A 21,221-nucleotide genomic window follows, 5' to 3' on the forward strand; every position below is an offset into this window, starting at 1 on the left:
GGACACAAACTTTAGTCTTTTCTTCAATTTCTGTTTCCCTGGTGGAAGACTGAGAAATTCTCTGCTACATCTTGTTGAAACACTAGATGTCGATGTCATTGGTTCAGGTGAGGCAGCGGCTGTCGTTGGCGTTGCTAGATTCAGTGGAGGATGCAGACTATGACTGTCATCGCCCATGTCCTCAGTGTCTTGAAATATGGGCACTTGGCTTTCGGCAGATGTCAAGGATTCAGGATCTTCAGATTCAGATTCAGATTCAAACTTTATTGTCATTGTGCAGTGTACAGTACAGAGACAACGAAAAGCAGTTAGCATCTCCCTAGAAAAGCGACAAAGAATATGAGCAATAAATAAATATATTTACGTGCATTCAGTCATAGTAGTGCAATTATTTTTTCCTGGTGGGTGGAGTGTCCGGGGGGGGGGGGCGTGATTGGCAATTCCCTGTAACAGCCGCAGGGAAGAAGCTGTTCCTGGACCTGCTGGTCCGGCAACGGAGAGACCTGTAGCGCCTCCCGGATGGTAGGAGGGTAAACATTCTGTGGTTGGGGTGAGAGCAGTCCTTGACGATGCTGAGCGCCCTTCGCAGACATCACTTGCTTTGGACAGACTCAATGGAGGGGAGTGAGGAACCGATGATGCGTTCACCAGGCTCGGGCATGACAGAGAACTTCACTTCAAATTGAACTTTAGCTATGCCTGGCTGGGCTTTTGGATCGACAATTTTGCATTTCTTCTTTGGAGACATCTGTTTACAATGTGAATTTAAAAAAAACACTGAACAGCATTAACAGAAACAAGTTATTATTTGCAGTTTTAGAAAAAAAGGTAGAAATGATAAAGTTAAACGCTAAAACAAATAGTAAATACTCAACAAGAAAATCATCAGTTTCATCTAAATTCAATTACTAGATCTAAACATCTATCCATTTCTTAAGGAAAGATTAACATTTTTAAATAGCCGAAGTGTCCAAACAACATTCACACAAGAATTCACAATAAAACATGATTTTTAAATCTCATTGTCATTAATTTATAGGCCAAATTGACGGAATTTAGTGTTTAATAGTAAGATTAAACGAGAACTTACCAGTTTGAAGTTTGATCTTGATTTTATGAGGAGTTACGATGAGCGATTACGTGAAGAAGGGCCGTCCGTCTGCGTGCGCGCCAATCTTCAAAGCAGCGGTGTTAAATCACAGATAAAAAGAGGACCTGAGAATAGTAAGATTGTGAAGAAACTAGAACTACCATATGACCTTGATAGTATGAGGGTGGGAGCGGTGCGCACGTAATCGCTCATCGTTACTCCTCATAAAATCAAGATCAAACTTCAAACTGGTAAGTTCTCGTTTAATCTTACAATTTTACTTTGGAGTCACGTGAGTGACTACGAGAAGATTTCAAAGCTCTGTGATTTCACGCCGGTTACGAATCCAGGCGTCACACACTGAATGGATTGACCGTGGATGAGTATAGTTCTTAAAGCATTCAGACATAACGTAGTTAAGTAAAGACACTGATGCTTTAAAAGAAAATAATTGTTTTTAATAGTTACCCCTCCCAACCTGGGGGGAAACTAGGAAACAGAACTTAAACCGGTATGTGCAAACACCCCCGGTCTGGTTATAGGTTTGTTGTAAAACCGGTGGAACATCCGTTCATTCGCCCATCCTGCAGCCGCTAGGATGTCGTTAAGGGGCACGTCCATTGCTCTTGCTGCCGACGTAGATGCAGCCCTGGTGGAGTGAGATTTTAAAATGTCAATGTTCACTCCCGCTACCGCCATTACCTCCTTTAACCATCTGGCGATGGTTTGAGTTGATACCTTCTGATGTGGTTTTTTATGGCTGATGAGGACCGATTGTTCTGAGCCTCTGAGGTTCTCCATAACTCTCAGATAGTGGTGTAAGTATGTTACCACACACAACCGTTGGTCCTCTGGATATGCCAAGAACTGAATCTTCATCCCTGGCATTCCTGGCCTGCTCTGTTTTATCAGGTCTCTGATAATGAACGTTATTTTGTTGATATTGGTGATCATGTAGTCCAATCGCAACGTTTGCAGAGTCTGGACTCTTTGGGCTGTTACTAGTGCCATCAGCATGACCACCTTCAGGGTTAGTTTTATAAATGGTAAGGCCATTGGCGGTCCCCACTGTCGAAGTAGGGTTAGTACCACGCTCACATCCCAGGTGTCCGTGTACCTTGGCCTTGGAGGTATTAAATTGTAAATACCCTTCATAAATCTAGTTATGAGGGGGTGCGTTCTTATCGACCCGTGCCCTGCCTCCAGCATTAGATAGGAGGATAGTGCGCTTCTGGCACTATTGATTGCACTATAACTTAGTTTATAGTCATAGTACAGAGTTCATAGGAACTCCAAGACATCTGTAATCCGAACTGTTTTGTATGAAATATTGTTGGCATTGCAGAACATTTCCCACTTCTTTATATGTGTGGCGTACTGTTTTTTAGTACTGTCCCTCCATGCCGTAGTGATGACATCCACAGTTCGTTCGGACAGTCCAAGACCTTGATATGGCCTCCTCAGAATCTGCAAACCAATAAATTAATTTGGTCATGTAGTGGATGATTGCTCCCTGTAACTGGGTTCACTAGGAGGTCCCTGCTCTTGGGTACAGCCATTAATGGCTGGACTATAATTCCCCAAATTTTTGGGAACCAGGCTTGTGTAGGCCAATCTGGCACTACCAAAATGCCTGTGGCTTTGTCTTGCTTAATTTTGGTCAAGCATCGGCTGATGAGACAAAATGGAGGAAAAGCATTCATAAACATTCCTCCCCAATTGAGGGAGAAAGTATCCATTGCCTCTGCTCCTGGATCCAGCTCCCAGGACACATATCTGGGTAACTGATGGTTTAATCTAGATGCAAACAGATCAATATCTGGAAAGCCAAATCGTGTAGTTATTTCATTAAATACTGCACGATTCAACATCCATTCTGTGTTATCATGAAATATTCATGACCTGGCATCTGCCAACGTGGTAGATAGACCACCGTGACCCAAATATCCCTCTCGATACACCAGTGCCAAATGAGGTTTGACAATCTGTCGCAAGATACGGATTTTACACCACCCATGTGATTGATATATGCTCCCGCTGTAGTGTTATCTATCTGAATCTGAACATGCACATGTTGCATGTTGCTACAGAAAGCCTTGAGCCCATATTGTGCCACCAACAATTCCAGGTAATTGATTCCATGTTGTTGGAGAATCACAGACTCCTGCTCATTCCATCTGCCCCCACAGCTCTTGACTGTGTCAGTAGCTCCCCATCCTAAACCGCTTGCATCGGCTTGAAGAACCACCGATGGACTTTCGAGCAAGATTTCCCTTGAGCTATGACTCAAGTTCGTCATCCACCATTGTAATTCAACAATGGCCTCTGCTGGCAATCGCATAGGTTTGCCAAATTGGCCTGCATGGAATCTGAGTGCTCGTTCCTTTGCTCGTTGTAAATTCTGGTAATGCAAAGGCCCGTAACGTACTGCTGGAAATGGAGCTACTAATTTGCCAATTACACTCGCTGTTTGCCTGATAGATGTCTTGTATTTGACTATCAGGTCATTGCAGGCTTTAGTCAATCTTGTTGTATGCCCCTAGGCAAAGTCACCAACATTTTTACCGTGTTGATTGTAAATCCTTGGTAATCAATTACCCTGGTAGGTGTCAATTTTGATTTAACTGGATGGATGAGGAAACCAAGCCTTTCAAACAGGGTTTTGGTTGCTTTGACTGATGCTTCTGCCAATTCTTTGGTGAATCCAAAAATAAAAATGTCATCCAAATATGCCATATGGTTCTGAGACCTTAGTAGACCCAGAATTGGTTTCAGTAGTTTAGTAAATAGTCTGGGGGCTGATGTCCGAAAAAGAACGCAGATAAGTATTTCAACAAGTCTTACCTGCCGCTTTTTAAATCCCAACGGCTGGGAGGACGCAGTGCCTCTGCCATTCCGTTGTGTGCATTGCTTTCAGACATAGTGACGCGCACGCAGACGGACGGCCCTTCTTCTCACGTAGTCACTCACGTGACTCCGAAGTAAAATTGCTGTAAATTAATGGCCATTTAAATCATCTTGCGAGTGGGTTTTTCTGGAACGCGATGGTTTGGAATGTTGCGGTTGCGGTGGATTTGAATCCCATGTCGGCAAGAAAAATACTGCCGGTTCGGATGGGCTCCAAGTCACCTTCTCGCAACTTAAAATTTTGATTAAAGGGATCTTAAGTAGCACTTTTTAATATAAAAATAAACAACCTACCTTGCCTTGTCCCCTACGTGAGATCCGTCCCGTTGTCGGCGTTCGCGGCTTTAGAAGATGATTTTTAATTTTCTATAACAATTAAATGATCCAACTTAGTTTGAAAATAACTGCAGAGAACGAATGTCGCAGCGATTTTTCGTCAGCAACTAAGCAGGCTGAACAACATTGATTTCAACAACCTGGAGAAAACGGCGTTTTAAACCCACCCCCCTCTCAAAGGCACCAAAGTCGCGCACACGGGCAGTGACAGAACTGCAGTTTTGCAACATGCCTAATAAATGGCCTATGGTTTACACACACTGAACTTTTATCTCCTGTTCTGTATTATGTTTACATATTCTGTTGTGCTGCAGCAAGCAAGAATTTCATTGACCTAGCTGGGACACATGACTCTTGACTTCATAGAAACATAGAAACATAGAAAATAGGTGCAGGAGTAGGCCATTCGCCCCTTCGAGCCTGCACCGCCATTCAATATGATCATGGCTGATCATCCAACTCAGTATCCTGCACCTGCCTTCTCTCCATACCCCCTGATCCCTTTAGCCACAAGGGCCACATCTAACTCCCTCTTAAATATAAACTCACCACTCTCTGTGTCAAAAATGTTTTTCTCATCTCGGTCCTAAAGGATTTCCTCTTTATCCTTAAACTGTGATCCCTTGTCCTGGACTTTCCCAACATCGGGAACAATCTTCCTGCATCTAGCCTGTCCAACCCCCTAAGAATTTTGTAAGTTTCTATAAGATCTCCCCTCAATCTTCTAAATTCTAGCGAGTACAAGCCGAGTCTATCCAGTCTTTCTTCATATGAAAGTCCTGACATCCCAGGAATCAGTCTGGTGAACTTTCTCTGTACTCCCTCTAAGGCAAGAATGTCTTTCCTCAGATTTGGAGACCAAAACTGTACACAATACTCCAGGTGTGGTCTCACCAATACCCTGTACAACTGCAGTAGAACCTCCCTGCTCCTATACTCAAATCCTTTTGCTATGAATGCTAACATACCATTCGCTTTTTTCACTGCCTGCTGCACCTGCATGCCTACTTTCAATGACTGGTGTACCATGACACCCAGGTCTCGTTGCATCTCCCCTTTTCCTAATCGGCCACCATTTAGATAATAGTCTACTTTCCTGTTTTTGCCACTAAAGTGGATAACCTCACATTTATCCACATTATACTGCATCTGCCATGCATTTGCCCACTCACCCAGCCTATCCAAGTCACATTGCAGCCTCCTAGCATCCTTCTCACAGCTAACACCGCCCCCCAGCTTCGTGTTATCCGCAAACTGGGAGATGTTGCATTCAATTCCCTCGTCCAAATCATTAATATATATTGTAAATAGCTGGGGTCCCAGCACTGAGCCTTGCGGTACCCCACTAGTCACTCCCTGCCATTCTGAAAAGGACCCGTTTACTCCTACTCTTTGCTTCCTGTTTGTCAGCCAGTTCTCTATCCACATCAATACTGAACCCCCAATACCATGTGCTTTAAGTTTGTACACTAATCTCTTATGTGGGACCTTGTCGAAAGCCTTCTGAAAGTCCAGATATAACACATCCACTGGTTCTCCCTTATCCACTCTACTAGTTACATCCTCGAAAAATTCTATAAGATTCGTCAGACATGATTTACCTTTCATAAATCCATGCTGACTTTGTCCAATGTGCTACTATCCCATCTTTAATAACTGACTCTAGCAGTTTCCCCACTACCGATGTTAGACTAACTGGTCTGTAATTCCCCGTTTTCTCTCTCCCTCTCTTTTTAAAAAGTGGGGTTACATTAGCTTCCCTCCAATCCTCAGGAACTACTCCAGAATCTAAAGAGTTTTGAAACATTATCACTAATGCATCCACTATTTCTGGGGCTACTTCCTTAAGTAACTTCAGACCAGTCCCCATGATTACATTTTATCTCTGTTTGCTTTGTTGTCAACTTCCCCTCGCTAACAATGATCTGTTCGACATATTCCTTGATCTTCGCACCCCTTGGGTGTCTCGTTTTCACACCGCACCCTTCCATATCTCTGTGTCTCCCTCTCCCCTGACTTAGTCTGAAGAAGCGTCTCGACCCGAAATGTCACACATTCCTTCTCTCCAGAGATGCTGACTGTCCCACTGAGTTACTCCAGCATTTAGTTTCTGTCATCAGTGTAAACCAGCATCTGCAACTCCTTCCTGCACATTCAATTGGAAATCCTACACTAAAATTCCATGGTCAGTGTGGTATTCAACTAAATTCTTATCCTTTCCTCTAACCTTACGCAGGTAAGGTTAGAGTAAAGGATATCCATTTGTATAACGATAAAGTCTCGGCTGCATACGTTTTGTTAGATTGTTTTTAATGAAGCTCGTAACCAGTATATTGCTGTAGATATCAATCTCTTTATCTGACAGTGATTATGGGCCAGATATTTGTCACTCTCACTAGACCAACAATGCTGCACGAGCTTTACTTAGAGTCATAGAGTGATGCAGTGTGGAAACAGGCCCCTCAGCCCAACCTGCCTACACCAGCCAACAATGTCCCATCTACACGAGTCCCACCAGCCCGCGTTTGGTCCATATCCCTCCAAACCTTTCCTATCATGTACTGTATCTGCCTGAATGTTTCTTAAACGTTGGGATAGTCCCAGCCTCAACTACCTCCTCTGGCAGCTTGTTCCATACACCCACCTCCCTTTGTGTGAGAAAAATTCCTATTAAATATTTTTCCCTTCACCTTAAACCTATGGCCCCTGGTCCTCAATTCACCAACTCTGGGCAAGAGATTCTGGGCATCTTCCAGATCTATTCCTCTCATGATTTTGAACACCTCTATAAGATCACCCCTCATCCTCCTGCGCTCTAAGGAATAGAGTACCAGCCTACTCAACCTCTCCCTGTAGTTCAGAACCCTGAGCCCTGGCAACATCACTAGTAAATCCTCTCTGTAACCTTTTCAGCTTTACTATATCTTTCCTATAACACGGTGCCCAGAAAATTAGCGGCGACTAGAATGAAGCCGCCACGGAGAGTAGCGAGAATTCTCGAGCTGTAGGTGGGTCGCCAGGAGGTTCAAGTGGGTTGCCAGGAGGTTGAAGATTCTCGGAGGTTCTCGTAGGTTGTAGCCGGTGCTGACCGGTGAATTTCATTGGCTCATTGGGGAAAAAAAAGGTAGCAGTAGTTTTCAGAATCAAGGATAACCGACCGGTAATGTTAAATATCCGCCGTGCTTCACAGCCGTGTATCTCTGGCTTCTTAAAAGTTGTCTCCACTCCTTCTCCCCGCTTCTCCCCCCGTCCTCCCCCCCTTCTCCCCCCTTTCTCCCCCATTTCACCCCCCTCCTCCCCCCTCCTCCCCTCTCCCCCCCACCCTCTCCTCCCTTCTTTTAAAGGACTTACCGTACAATGGCTTTAGCCATCTTTTTACAGCCCTAACTTTCCTGTTCATCGCGGTGTGTGTCTGTTTCACCTTGACTTTGCACCGAGTGAATTTTTTAGACAGCTCTCCCCCCGCTTGCCCTATCTCCCGCTTGTATAACGGGCTGGTGAAGGAAGCGATGTGTGTGTGTGTGTGTGTGTGTGTGTGTGTGTGTGTGTGTGTGTGTGTGTGTGTGTATGTGTGTGTGTGTGTGTGTGTGTTTCAGTCGTCGTTCCAGTTGCTGGTTTTTCAGGCGACTGCCGGCAACTTGACAGTCGCTGGCAGTCCGCTGAAAAATCGCCTAAGTGGGACAGGCCCATTACTGTTTTGTAACGCTCAGCCACGCTGCCCCCGTTACTGCAGAAGTTTACTTTAGAGTTCTGAGACACAGTGTGGAAACAGGCCCTTCTGCCCACCAAGTCCATACCGACCATCGATCACCCGTGCACACAGTTCTATGTTATCCCACTTTTGCATCCTACACATTACATGCAGAAGCCAATTAACTTACAAACCTGCAGGTCTTTCGAGTGTGGGTGGAAACTGGAGCACCCGGAGAAAACCCACGCCGTCACAGGGAGAAGGTACAAACTCCATACAGACAGCACCCGAGGTCAGGATTGAACCTGGGCCTCTGGCGCTGTACTGTCCAGCTAAGTTAAATTTAGTTTAGTTTGGTTTAGATATACAGTGTGGAAACAGGCCCTTCAGCCCACTGAGTCATTCTTATTTGTCTTTTCATCTCTGGCCTTTGTCCAACCAATACTCCCCACACAGTTCCTTCCCACACAGTCAGAGGAAGGGTCCTGATCCCAAACATTACCGATCCGTGTTCTCCACAGATGCTGGCTGACCCGCTGAGTCTTCTTTTGTTGAGCTGAAGTCCCGTGCTCCAGAAATATCTCGGAAGGAACTGCAGATGCTGGTTTCAACCGAAGATAGACACAAAAAGGAACGGGTGGAGGTTTCGGGTCGAGACCGAGACCCCTTGTCTTGGGCCCCCTCCACTGTCAGAGTGAGGCCCAGCGCAAATTGGAGGAACTGCAACTCATATTTTGCTTGAGCAGCTTACACCCCAGTGGTATGAACATTGACTTCTCTAACTTCAAGTAACCCTTGCTTTCCCTCTCTCTCCATCCCCTCCCCCTTCCCAGTTCTCTCACCAGTCTTACTGTCTCGGACTACATTTTATCTCTGTACTGCCCACTCCCCTGACATCAGTCTGAAGAAGGGTCTCGACCCGAAAAAAGTCACCCATCCCTTCTCTCCAGAGATGCTGCCTGTCCCGCTGAGTTACTCCAGCGTTTTGTGTCGATCGCCAGAAATGTCTCCTCCTCTGGTTCCACACTGCCACCTAATGAACAATGTGGGAATTACCGTTCACAAACAAGGTGATGAATTCAAACTGGAGAGATGGGAGAATGCAGATGTTGGAACCTCACACAAACAAGCCACTGGAGGGCATAACAGGTCAGGTGGACTCTGCAGAGGGAAATTGACAGATGATGTTTCGTATAAGACCCTTCTTTAGGCTGGACAGGTACATGGATAGATTGATTTGTTTAGTTTAGTTCAGAGATACAGCGCGGAAACAGGCCCTTCAGACCAGCGATCCCCGCACATTAACACTATCCTACACCCACTAGGGACAATTTTTAATTAACTAAGCCCAAAAATGGGATTGGTCTGATTCCCTGTCATATAGGGTCTTGCCACACCTCACACTTGCCCGATTACTCAGATTTTCCCCTCTCTGTCTCCACCAGGGAGACGAGCTCTGTTTTTCAAACAGGTCAGAGTCTTTTGTTTCAAATTTGTTTTAAACTGTACCAACTGTTGGCTGCAAAATGTTCTTGGAGCAAAAGTGAGCAGCCTCGATTCTTACGGGGTAGTTAAGGTACAGTGCCTCGAAAGCCACCTTTGAACTATCTTTTATTGGACTTCATCCAGCACTAAATAAAATGCCCTTCGTCCCGTAGCTGCATTCTGCTGCCGGCTTGATTGTAATCATCAATAATCTTTCCACTGACTGGATAACTCACAACAACAACAAAAAGAATGTCACCGTACCTCGGTACAGATGCTAATAATAACCGAATAATATACTAAACAAAAACAAAATAAAGATGGTTAGTTGATCTGCTGCTTAAACGCAGAGCTGGAGTCCCAGATTGGAACCGGACCATGGGTACTGTCTGTGTGGAGTTTGAACGTTCTCCCTGTGATCGCATGGGATTCCACCAGGTGTTCCGATTTTCTCCCACATCCCAAGGACCTGCAGGTTTGTAGGTTGATTGAAGTTGATAAAATTGTCCCAAGTGTGCAGGGAGTGGATGAGATAGTGGGATAACATGGAACTGGCGTGAACCTGTGATTGATGGCCAGCATGGACACAGTGGGCCGAAGGGCCTGTTTCCATGCTCTATGTCTATTTTTTTTTTTTTTTTTTTTAATATTTTATTTTATTAGAAGTAAGTACAGTCATATGGCACCAAAGTGCCTAATATATATTTTCATAATACATTTTATGTACAACTTCTTTTTTTTTTTTTGTTACACTGAAAAAAGATTAGAATAAGAAAAAGAAGTTAGATAGTAAAGGATAGAAAGATGTGAAATATATAGTGTGTGAAAAAAGAAAACGAGTAAATGAAAAAAGTTGAGAGAGAGAATAGAGAGAAGAAAAGAAAAAAAAAAAAAAAAAAAAAAGAGGAGATCATTATTTATAGTCTTGACCAACCCTCGTCCAGTCCTGAAACAGTTATTTTTTACAATTGTATTGCACCATATGATTCCAAAAAAACGACGAATGGAGACCAACTCGTTATGAATTGGTCTGATTTATCCATTAGGAGGAATCGCATTTCCTCAAGATGAGCGGTGTCCAACATACTTGCAATCCACATTTTAAGCGTTGGTATTGATGTACTCTATGTCTATTTCTAAACTAGATGTTTGGAAATTTTTTGAGGCGCAAACCATCACAAAACCAAGCACCGATTTCAAGTAGGTTCTTTGAAAATGCCTAGACAAATGAATAGTGCAAAAAAAAGGTGTCTGTGGAGGTAAATGTGATACTGGCGTCTAATGCATGAGGCTTAGACTTTGATGCACATAACAGCAATAAATCTAAACCTATCAGCCAAAGCACCTGGGTGGCACAGTGGCGCAGTGGTAGAGTTGCTGCCTTACAGCGCCAGAGACCCAGGTTCGATCCCGACTACGGGTGCTGTCTGTACGGAGTTTGTACCTTCTCCTTATGACTGCATGGCTTTTCTCCAAGATCTTCGGTTTCCTCCCACTCTCCAAAGACGTACAGGTTTGGAGACGCAAAATGCAGGAGTAACTCAGCGGGACAGGCAGCATCTCTGGAGAGAAGGAATGGGTGACATTTTGGGTCGAGACACTTCTTCAGTCTTATCCATCGGGTGGCGCCATTGAGTGTGGCAGCCTCACCAGCAGCTGTCCGTCCTTTCACCCGTTTTGTTATTTTTAGCCTGTCTAAAATTACGTTTTAAAGGTTTTTTAGTCTTTTTTATGTGGGGGGTGGATATAGGGAGAGGCCGATTCCCAGTCATATACCTGGACGGAGATGCGTCTTTTCTCCGAGTTGCATCTTCGCCTCCCCTCCCCCCCCCCCCCACCGCCGTGGCCTACCGACTGGATTGGCGCGGTCTTTCCTGCTGGAGACCGGCCAGAGCTTCAGCAACGGCGCAGCACTGGATTACCATCACGGAGCGGGACGATGCCTTGCCGAGGATCACCGCGTTGAGAGCTCTGCAGTTTCGGGCCTGCTGATTAACACCATGGAGCTGTGGTCTGCAGCGCTGACTTTAACGTCGCGGAGTCCTGGGATCCTTTGCCGGGGGTTGCCAGTGTTGGATCTCCATCCAGCTCGCCCTGTGGACTTCGGAAGCTGCGGTCTCCGGTTGGAAGCGTCCGATTCGGAAACTCCAAGTCGTGAGTGTGTTCTGATCCATTCCGATATCGGAGTTCCGATCCTCCCGGTGAGTGGGCCTGAAACATCGGGCTGCCGCAGCGGCGACTGCGGAGGGTTCAAAGGCCCCGACCACGGGTGAACATGAGGAAGTGGACTGAACTTTATTGCCTTCCCTCACAGTGGGAAACGTTGATTCCGCTGTGTGGGGATGTTCATGTTAAATTCTATCGTGTATTGTGTTCTTTTTATTCGTATGGCTGTATGGTAACTCAAATCTCACTAAATCAATTGGTGCATGTGACAATAAATGTAACTTGAACTTGACCCGAAACGTCACCCATTCCTTCTCTCCAGAGTTACTGCCTGTCCTGCTGAGTTGCTCCAGCATTTTGTGTCTACCTTCGATTTAAACCAGCATCTGCATATTTTTCCTACACAGGTTTGTAGGTTAATTGGCTTGGTATAAATGTAAATTGTCCCTAGTGTGTGTAGGATAGTGTAGGATCGCTGGTCGGCCCGGACCCGGTGGGCCGAAGGGCCTGTTTCCGTGCTGTATCTCTAAACTAATCTAAACTAAACCACAGGCTTACGTCAGTTTGAGCTGCTATCAGCTATGCCGCATTGCCACAACAGGCTGCATGAACGGATCTGGAAGTTTGATTTTCCTAATTTCATCCTCAATTGCTTATGAAAGTTCCTCTGACAAATCTTTATTCTGAAGCTTAACATTATTCAGGCACTAAATGATGTCTGCAATGGTTTTAATGATACAAATTTAAAGCAATATTTCCTCCTCCTTGTTCAGATAGGGCTGTGCTGTTTGATCAAAGCGTACCTACTCTGACGTCCATTATCCCATTGCTGCTCTGAATTAAATCAGCTGCCCATGGAAATGGTTGGTTTAGAAATTGAAACAGCGACGGAATAAAAAATCTAATCTGTAAACAGGCTCTACGAAACAAAAGAGACAGATGATTGAAAGCGAGCACCACCAGATTCAGGAACAGCTTCTTCCCCTCTGTTATCAGGCTTCTGAACGGCTAGGGTACTGTCCGATTCTCTTCTACACCACAAGCTAGGGTACTGCCCGATTCTCTTCTACACCACAAGCTAGGGTACTGCCCGATTCTCCTCTACCCTGTTGCTGACATTGGACTTTGTCTATGGAACTGATGCGCTGCAATGCTGAGAACTATTTTCTGCGTTCTGTAGCTTCTTCTTTGCTCCATCTATTGCACTTGACTTTGAACTGATTGTATTTGGAAACATAGAAAATAGTTGCAGGAGTAGGCCATTCGGCCCTTCGAGCCAGCACCGCCACTCAATATCATCATGGCTGATCATCCAAAATCAGTACCCCGTTCCTGCTTTTTTCCCGATATCCCTTGATTCCTTTAGCCCTAAGAGCTAAATCTAACTCTCTCTTGAAAATCCAAAGGGCCTGTCCCACTTAGGCGATTTTTTAGGCGACTACAGGCGACTAGGCTGTCGCCACATGGTCGCCGGGGTGTAGCCTCTATGGTTGTGAGTCGTCTCCTCAGTCGTCCAAAGAATCGTAGCGTCTTTCTGGTCGCCGCTGGATTGTGAAATGTTCAAAACTTTTCGGCGACAGTCGGCGGCAGTGGGTTTGACGCCAATGAGCGTAGCTTGACTTCTCCTGACGTAGGTGCTGTCGTGCTTGTCGCCAGGTTAACGTAGGTTGTTGCCAGGTGACGTTGGTTGTCGCCTGTGCTGACCCTTTTTTTGTTGTTGTTAAAGTAATGATTCTATTTCAAATTTTATTTCGTAGGGGGGCCCAGTGGCCGTTTTTCCGGCGACCTGCTACGACTATGACCGTCGCCGGCAGTCGCCTAAAAATAGCCTAAGTGGAGCAGGCCCTTTACTCTCTCTTGAAAAATCTAACTCTCTCTTGAAAACATTCGAAAACATTGAAAACATTCGAAAACAAAGCTTTCCACCATAGTACACGTGACAATAATGCACCTAAACAAATCGCTGGAATTTTGTGCATTGTGCCACCTGGGGCAGCACAGTGGCGCAGCAGTAGAGTTGCTGCCTTAAAGCGCCAAAGGCCCGGGTTCGATCCTGGCCACCGGGTGCTGTTTGTATGACAATAGACAATAGACAATAGGTGCAGGAGTAGGCCATTCGACCCTTCGAGCCAGCACCGCCATTCAATGTGATCATGGCTGATCATCCCCAATCAGTACCTCGTTCCTGCCTTCTCCCCATATCCCCTGACTCCGCTAATTTTAAGAGCCCTATCTAGCTCTCTCTTGAAAGCATCCAGAGAACCTGCCTCCACCACCCTCTGAGGCAGAGAATTCCAGACTCACCACTCTCTGTGAGAAAAAGTGTTTCCTCGTCTCCTCGTATGGGGATTGCGCGTTCTCCCGATAGGTTTCCTCCCACATCCCAAAGACGTGCGGGTTTGTAGATTAATTGGCTTCTGTAAATTGTCTCTAGTGTGTCGGATACAACACGTGTACGGAGTGATCGCTGGTCGGCACGGACTCGATGGGCCTGTTTCCAGAAAGTCTAAAGTCTAAGCTGATGGATTCCTAGCTACATGGCTCTAAAAATGACTGTAAACTGCCTGGCAGGGAATCATGCACAGTAGTTAAGTATCTGGGTTCTTCTTCTTGCGAATGAAACATAAACCAAAGGAATAGTTAGATCTCAAGCCGGGTGTTGAGCTTGAGCTGCCAGGTTGTTGTCTCTGCGTCAATGTCTGCCAGAGTGTCTGGGTTGATCAAAACAGAATCTGATCAAACCATCTCAAGACAACCCCACACCATTTCCCAGCACTTACAGATCCGTGGCTTATTTTGCAGTCATTCAATGACGCTGTCATTCATATGACCAGCATTTTCAGTGATAGAATCATAGTCATACAGTGTGGAGACGGGCCCTTCGGCCCAACATGTCCCATCTACACTAGAGCCACCTGCTTGCATTAGGCCCATATCCCTCCAAACCTCACCTATCCATGTACTGGCGGAGGTACACAAAATTGCTGGGGAAACTCAGCGGGTGCAGCAGCATCTATGGAGCGAAGGAAATAGGCGACGTTTCGGGCCGAAACCCTTCTTCAGACTCCTGCACACCTTCATGTACTGGCGGAACTTTCCCGCCCTCGACATGCTCCTCCCCCTTTCTTGGCGACGGCGCATGCGTGATGAGCTCCTTACCCTTACCCCCTCCCCTCCCTCCTCTGGCGAGGAGCATGCGCAGTGTTGGCCTACCGCGCCCCCTAGTGACCAAAGATCTTATAGCTCCTCTATAATCTTTGCTAGTGACTGCGCAGGCGCACTGCGGACGCTGGCGGCGGTCGCTGAGGGAACGTGAGGCCCGGGATGGAGAGCTCGGCCTCCGACACCGGCATGGCGGCGGCACCGGCACCGGCACCGGCACCCGGTCTGTCTGTCTGTCTGTCTGTCTGTCTCTTCCCCACACACACACACTCACTCACCAACCCGCTCGCTCCCGTTCATTCACAGCCTGAGGATAACACAGTGGCTGCGAGGCAAGGGGGTGTTAGAGGGGAGATAGGGTAATGGGACAGGGGAGGGGGTAATGGGGCAGGGGAGGGGGTAATGGGGCAGGGGAGGGGGTAATGGGGCAGGGGAGGGGGTAATGGGGCAGGGGAGGGGGTAATGGGACAGGGGAGGGGGTAATGGGGCAGGGGAGGGGGTAATGGGGCAAGTGAGGGGGTAATGGGGCAGGGGAGGGGGTAATGGGGCAGGGGAGGGGGTAATGGGGCAGGGGAGGGGGTAATGGGGCAGGTGAGGGTAATGGGGCAGGGGGGGGGGGTATACTGGGGCAGGGGAGGGTAATGGGCAGGGGAGGGTTTATGGGCAGGGGAGGGAATGGGGGAGGGGGTATGGGGCAGTTGAGGAGGAGAGGGTAAGGGCAGGGGGAGGGGGGTAATGGGGCAGGTGAGGAGGGGGGTAATGAGGCAGGGGAGGGGGGTAATGGGGCAGGTGAGGAGGGGGTAATGAGGCAGGGGAGGGGTAATGGGGCAGTTGAGAAGGGGAGGGGGGGGCAGGTTAGGGGGGAGAAGGTAATCGGGCAGGGGAGGGGGTAATGGGGCAGGTGAGAGGGGGAGGAGGGGGGAGAAGGTAATCGGGCAGGGGAGGGGGTAATGGGGCAGGTGAGGAGGGGAGGGTAATGGGGCAGGTGAGGGTTGTAATAGGGCAGGGGAGGGGGTAATGGGGCAGGTGAGGGGGGGAGGGTAATGGGGCGAGTGAGGGAGGAGGAGAGGGAGAGGGTAATGGAGCAGGTGAGTGGAATGAGGAAGGGGGATGGGTGAAAGGAAGGGAAGGGGTGAAATAGGGATAGGGGATGAAAGGAAAAGAGGGATTGGGCAGAGGGAGCGATCATAGGGCAGAGGTGGGCGGAGAGGGAATGGGTAGACGGAGGGAGGAAGAAGGGGTGGGGGGATTGGGGGACAGAAAGAGACCCCCCCTCTTAGGATATTCTATGTCTGAATAAAGTAAGCTGTCATTCTAATAAACTTTCAACAAACACAACAGTTTTGCCTCTTAATAGGCCTACTAAGTCATCCAAGGACCTACCTCAATGTACCTTTTTTGGACTGATTCCATAGCTACTCTTGTTTTCAGTAAAGGGACCAACACTGGGTGCAGGATTCTACGTGTGGCCTTCACCAACACTCTGTACAACTGTAACAAACCCCCTCCCTATTTTGAAGAGTGAAGAAAGCTTCCGACCCGAAACATCACCTATTCTTTTTCTCCAGAGATGCTGCCAGACCCGCTGAGTTACTCCAGAATTTTGTGTCTTATCGTTGGTGTAAACCAGCATTTGCAGTTCCTTCCTATGTTCCCTGTTCTTCTGCTCCATCCATTTTTTAAATATTAAACAAAGCCATTTGCTTCACAACTTTGTGGTTGTTGTACGAAACACTTACATTCCTCAAAGCACTTACTTGCAATCTCTCCCCACTTGGATAAACATCCGTCTTTGAGTTCCTCTTTCCAAAGTGCAGGTTCTCGCACCTCCACACTAAACTCCAATTGCCATTTTTTCCACCATCACTCAATTGATCCATATCCCTTTGCAGAATCAAAATGTCCTCATCACAACCTGCCCTTCTACCTATTTTCATGCCGTCAACAAACTTGGATCTCTTCCATTTTATACTCTAAAGTATTTAATGGAAGTAATAAACAAGTGAGGGCCAAGACTGATCCAGTAGGTAATCCACATTACTCCAGCCTGAAAACTGGTTTTAATAAGAATCTGAGGGTTAACTTCTTCACACAAAGGGTGGTAGGTGTTTAGATCAAGCTGCAAGAGGAGGTAGTTGAGGCAGGGACTATCACAATATTTAAGAAACATTTAGACAGGTACACGGATAGGACAGGTTCAAAGAAATATGGGCCAAATGCAGGCAGGTGGGATTAGTGTAGATGGGACTTGTTGGCCGGTGTGGGCAATTTGGGCCGAAGGGCCTGTTTCCACGCTGTAAGACTGACTATGAGCTTTTATTCAAGATCTTTGTTTTCTCTGTGACAGTTTTCTATCCTTGCTAACACTTATCCTCCAATACGTTGCAGAATTAATCTGTGCACCAGTGTTTTTTGTGCCACCTTACCAAATGCATTTACAAAATCTAATTACACCGCATCTACAGGTTCCCTTTTGACTTTACTTTAGACTTGAGAGATACAGCGCGGAAACAGGCCCTTCGGCTCACTGAGTCCACGCCGACCAGTGATCACCCCGTGCACTAGCACTATCCTACACACTCAGGACAATTTATAATTATGCTGAAGCCAATTAACCTACAAACCTGGGCTTGTTGGAGGAAACCGGAGCACCCTGAGACAACCCACGCGGTCATGGGGAGAACCTACAAACTCCGCACAGACAGCACCCACAGTCGGGATCGAACCCAGGTCTCGGGTGCTGTAAGGCAGCAACTCGACCGCTGCACCACTGGGCCGCCCTTCTATCAACTCTCCCTGTAACATTGTCAAAGAATTCAAAGTAAATTTGTCAGTCGTGATTTCCATTTCATAAAACAATGTTGACGATTATATTTAGCTTTCCTAAAATAATGTGATGCAGATGATCAGAGCTTTACCCAGAGAACGGGAAAATCAAGATGCATAGAGTCTTTTACCCTGAGAAGTGGAATCAAGAACCAGAACCAGAAGGGTTTAAGGCAGTGGTACATAACCTGGGGGGCGTGCCCCCCCCCTCCCTATGGGGGTCATTTGGGGTTTTGCCAGGGGTCATGAAGGGGTAAAACTGGTTTAAGGTGAAGGGGGAAAAATGTAATAGGAACCTGAGGGGCAACTTTTCCACACATAGGGTAGTGGGTATATGGAGCAAGCTGCCAGCGGAGGTAGTATAACAGCATTTAGCAGGCACATGGATAGGAAAAGTTTAGAGGGATAGGGCGGCATGGTGGCGCAGCGGTACAGTTGTTGCTTTACAGCGCTTGCAGCGCCAGAGACCTGGGTTCGATCCGATGTACGTTCTCCCCGTGACCGCGTGGGTTTTGTCCGAGATCTTCGGTTTCCTCCCACACTCCAAAGAAGTACAGGTGTGTAGGTTAATTGGCCTGCTGTCAGGATTGTGATAATGTGCGAGGATCGCTGGTTGGTGTGGACTTGCTGGGCCGTAGGGCCTGTTTCCGTGCTGTATCTCTAAAATATGTTCCAAGCCCAGGCAGGTGGGGGAGTGTAGATGGGGCCTTCTGATCAGCATGGGCAAGTTGGGCCGAAGGGCCTGTTAACATGCTGTACATGATTGGCTATTTCTCTTTGAAATTGACTCGAGCAACTTCCCAGCAGCAGATGTTAAACTAACAGAGAGTTTGTTGTGTTCTCCGTTCACTTTTGCGCAACGGAGTAACGTTAGCTGTTTTACAATCTTTTGGTACCCTCCAGGAATTTTAACAAGTTTTGAAAATAAATTATCCACTCAATCAATTGCCTGTGGTTATTTCTTTAAAGATTCCCCGCAAATTATCTTCTTTTAGTCCTCTTGTACTGTATCCCTTGTGATTGTTTATTTTTACGTTCCTCTTTGTTATTTGAAATTAATCCATCTGTTACCTTAGCGACATTCATACTGCCCTCCGTGGTGAAGACTAATGGAAATAATTGATCTAACATATCTGCCATTTCTTTGTTTCTTGTTTTTATTTCCCATGCCTTGTTCTCTGGAGGTCCCCACACTCAATCTAGCCACTTTGTTGCTGCCTGTAAATCTAAACAAGCCGTACTGTTTGATTTGATATTACATGCAAGTTTTCTCTCAAAATCAATTTTCTCGCTTGCTAGCTTTTTAGTATTTCACTGCTGCATCCAGAACACTTCCCAGCCCTCTCCTGTAGCTCACAGCACCAGAGGCATCCCACTTCAATCTTGACCTTTGGTGCTGTCTGTGTGAAGTGTATACATTCTCCCTGTGACTGGGTGGGCTTCCTCCAGTATCCGCCTACATCCCAAAGATTTGTCGGTTAATTGGCCTCTATAAATTGCCCCGCGTATATTGCCGAAGGGCCCATTTCCACACTGTAAGGCTCTATGACTCTAAAACTCTCACCTTCACTCATTCGAATTGCTCTTATCCAAGTGTGATGTTCACTGTAAATCTGCATCTGGAATTAGATCATTTGTAGTCATCATCTCCCAGGGAATCATTAACTACGCGATCGCTATCTTGGGAGGATTTAAAGAGAAATAGATAGTTTTTTGAAAGGTAAGGGAATTGAAGGGCCTGTCCCACTTACGCGATTTTTTCGGCAACCTGCCGGCACCCGTCATAGTTGCAGCAGGTCTCCGAAAATTTTCAACATGTTGAAAACCCAGTGGCGACCAGAACAAAGTACGACTCTTTGGGCAACTACTCACGACCATACAGGCTTCACCCCGCGACATGTCGCCAGGGTGTCACCTGTATGGTCGTAAGTAGTCACCCAAAGAGTTGTAGCGTCTTTCTGGTCGCCGCTGAATTTTCAACATGTTGAAAAATTTCCGCGGCCTATGACGGGTGCCGGCAGTCGCTGAAAAAGTCGCGTAAGTGGGACAGGCCCTTAACGGGGAACTGGCACAGAAGAGGAGATGAGATCTGGGGCTGATCAGCTGTGATATTAAGCGGTGGGAAAGGTTTCAGGGGGCTCAGTGGCCTACTCCAGCTGCAATCCCCGTACATTACTGTGGATATAACTAAGGGCCGGAGCCTGGTGACATTTTACTCTGAATAAAGTATACATTGCCTCGTTAGAGAAAGAAGTTGTGATCCTCTAATCAACTATATGCATCTTAAAGGTCGCAAACGTTGTCTCACAAGATGCCGCATAAAAGGATATTAAGATGGCTGATTAAAAGCTTGGTTAAGTAACGAGGGCAAAGGAACATTTTAAAGGAAGGGAGGGCGGGGTGAAGGAATCAATGGATATTTTTAAGGCAGGGATTAAGAGATTCTTGATTAGTACGGGTGTCGGGTTGTGAGGAGAAGGCAGGAGAATGGGGTTAGGAGAGAGAGATAGATCAGCCATGATTGAATAGTGGAGTAGACTGGATGGGCCGAATGGCCTAATTCTGCTCCTATCACAAAGTAAAGGGAGGAAATGTCAGATCTTGAAACCATTGCAGCTGACGGCACAGCCACCAGTATAATTAAAATTAGAATTGACAGATTTGGAGGCATATTGACATGTTTGGAACATGAGCACATTTTAAAAGGGGAAAAATATTTCAGAATGGTATTTTTAATAAATTGTGATGTGGTAAACTGAAACCTTCTGTTTTTTTCCCCTCTTCCAGACAGCAAGCCGTTTAGGCCGGAGGAGGTCAGGATTATCCTTGAATCATTGCAGCAGCCAGCAGTGTTTCTTAATATGGTTTCTGACTGGCCTGCGCTGAGGTGGACGATCGAACATCTTTCACAAGTGCTTCATGGAAAAGAATTAACGTTCAGGATGGGCAAAAGGAAGGCCAATAAAGGTAAGTGTTAATCTGATTACTGTTAACACCTGATCTGGCATTGTCACGGTTTTTAAATTCACAATCCCATTTCTGAATAGAGTCGCAGAGCTGTACAGCACAGCAGCAGGCCCTTCGGCCCACTTTATCCATGCCAACCTAGTTAGCATATTGGCTTAGCCTGGATTAGGGCCATGGTCATGTGATAGGAGCAGAATTAGGCCATTTGGCCCATCAAGTCGACTCCGCCATTCAATTATGTTCCCGATGTTGGGGGAGTCCAGAACCAGGGGCCACAGTTTAAGAATAGGAGGGAGGCCATTTAGAACAGAGATGAGGAAAAACTTTTTCACCCAGAGAGTTGTGAATCTGTGGAATTCTCTGCCTCAGATGGCCTTGGAGGCCAATTTTCTGGATGCTTTCAAGTATGAGCTAGATAGAGCTCTTAAGCATAGCAGAGTCAGGGGATATGGTGATAAGGCAGGAACGGGGTACTGAATGTGGATGATCAACCATTATCCCAGTGAATGGCACCTATTGTCTATTGTCAATCATGGCTAATCTATCTCTCCTGCTAACCCCATTCTCCTGCCTTCTCCCCAAAACTCCTGA

At 46.5% G+C, this 21,221-nt stretch overlaps 1 protein-coding gene across 2 annotated transcripts in view; it reads left to right on the forward strand.

Moving 5' to 3' along the window:
* The first annotated feature begins 14,941 nt into the window (after positions 1 to 14,941).
* The window catches only part of hspbap1 (HSPB1 associated protein 1), a 136,983-nt gene continuing 130,703 nt past the window's right edge, over positions 14,942 to 21,221 (forward strand). Inside the window, exons 1-2 of one of the 2 annotated variants that reach the window (XM_033024859.1) lie at positions 14,942 to 15,060; positions 20,451 to 20,630. In XM_033024859.1, the coding sequence (XP_032880750.1) occupies positions 15,000 to 15,060; positions 20,451 to 20,630 (241 nt within the window). In that variant the 5' untranslated portion in view covers positions 14,942 to 14,999. The remainder of the gene's footprint in view (positions 15,061 to 20,450; positions 20,631 to 21,221) is intronic. The other variant, XM_033024860.1, reaches the window with a different exon arrangement.

This window comes from Amblyraja radiata, chromosome 7, assembly GCF_010909765.2.
Source record: "Amblyraja radiata isolate CabotCenter1 chromosome 7, sAmbRad1.1.pri, whole genome shotgun sequence".
Taxonomy (NCBI): domain Eukaryota; kingdom Metazoa; phylum Chordata; class Chondrichthyes; order Rajiformes; family Rajidae; genus Amblyraja; species Amblyraja radiata.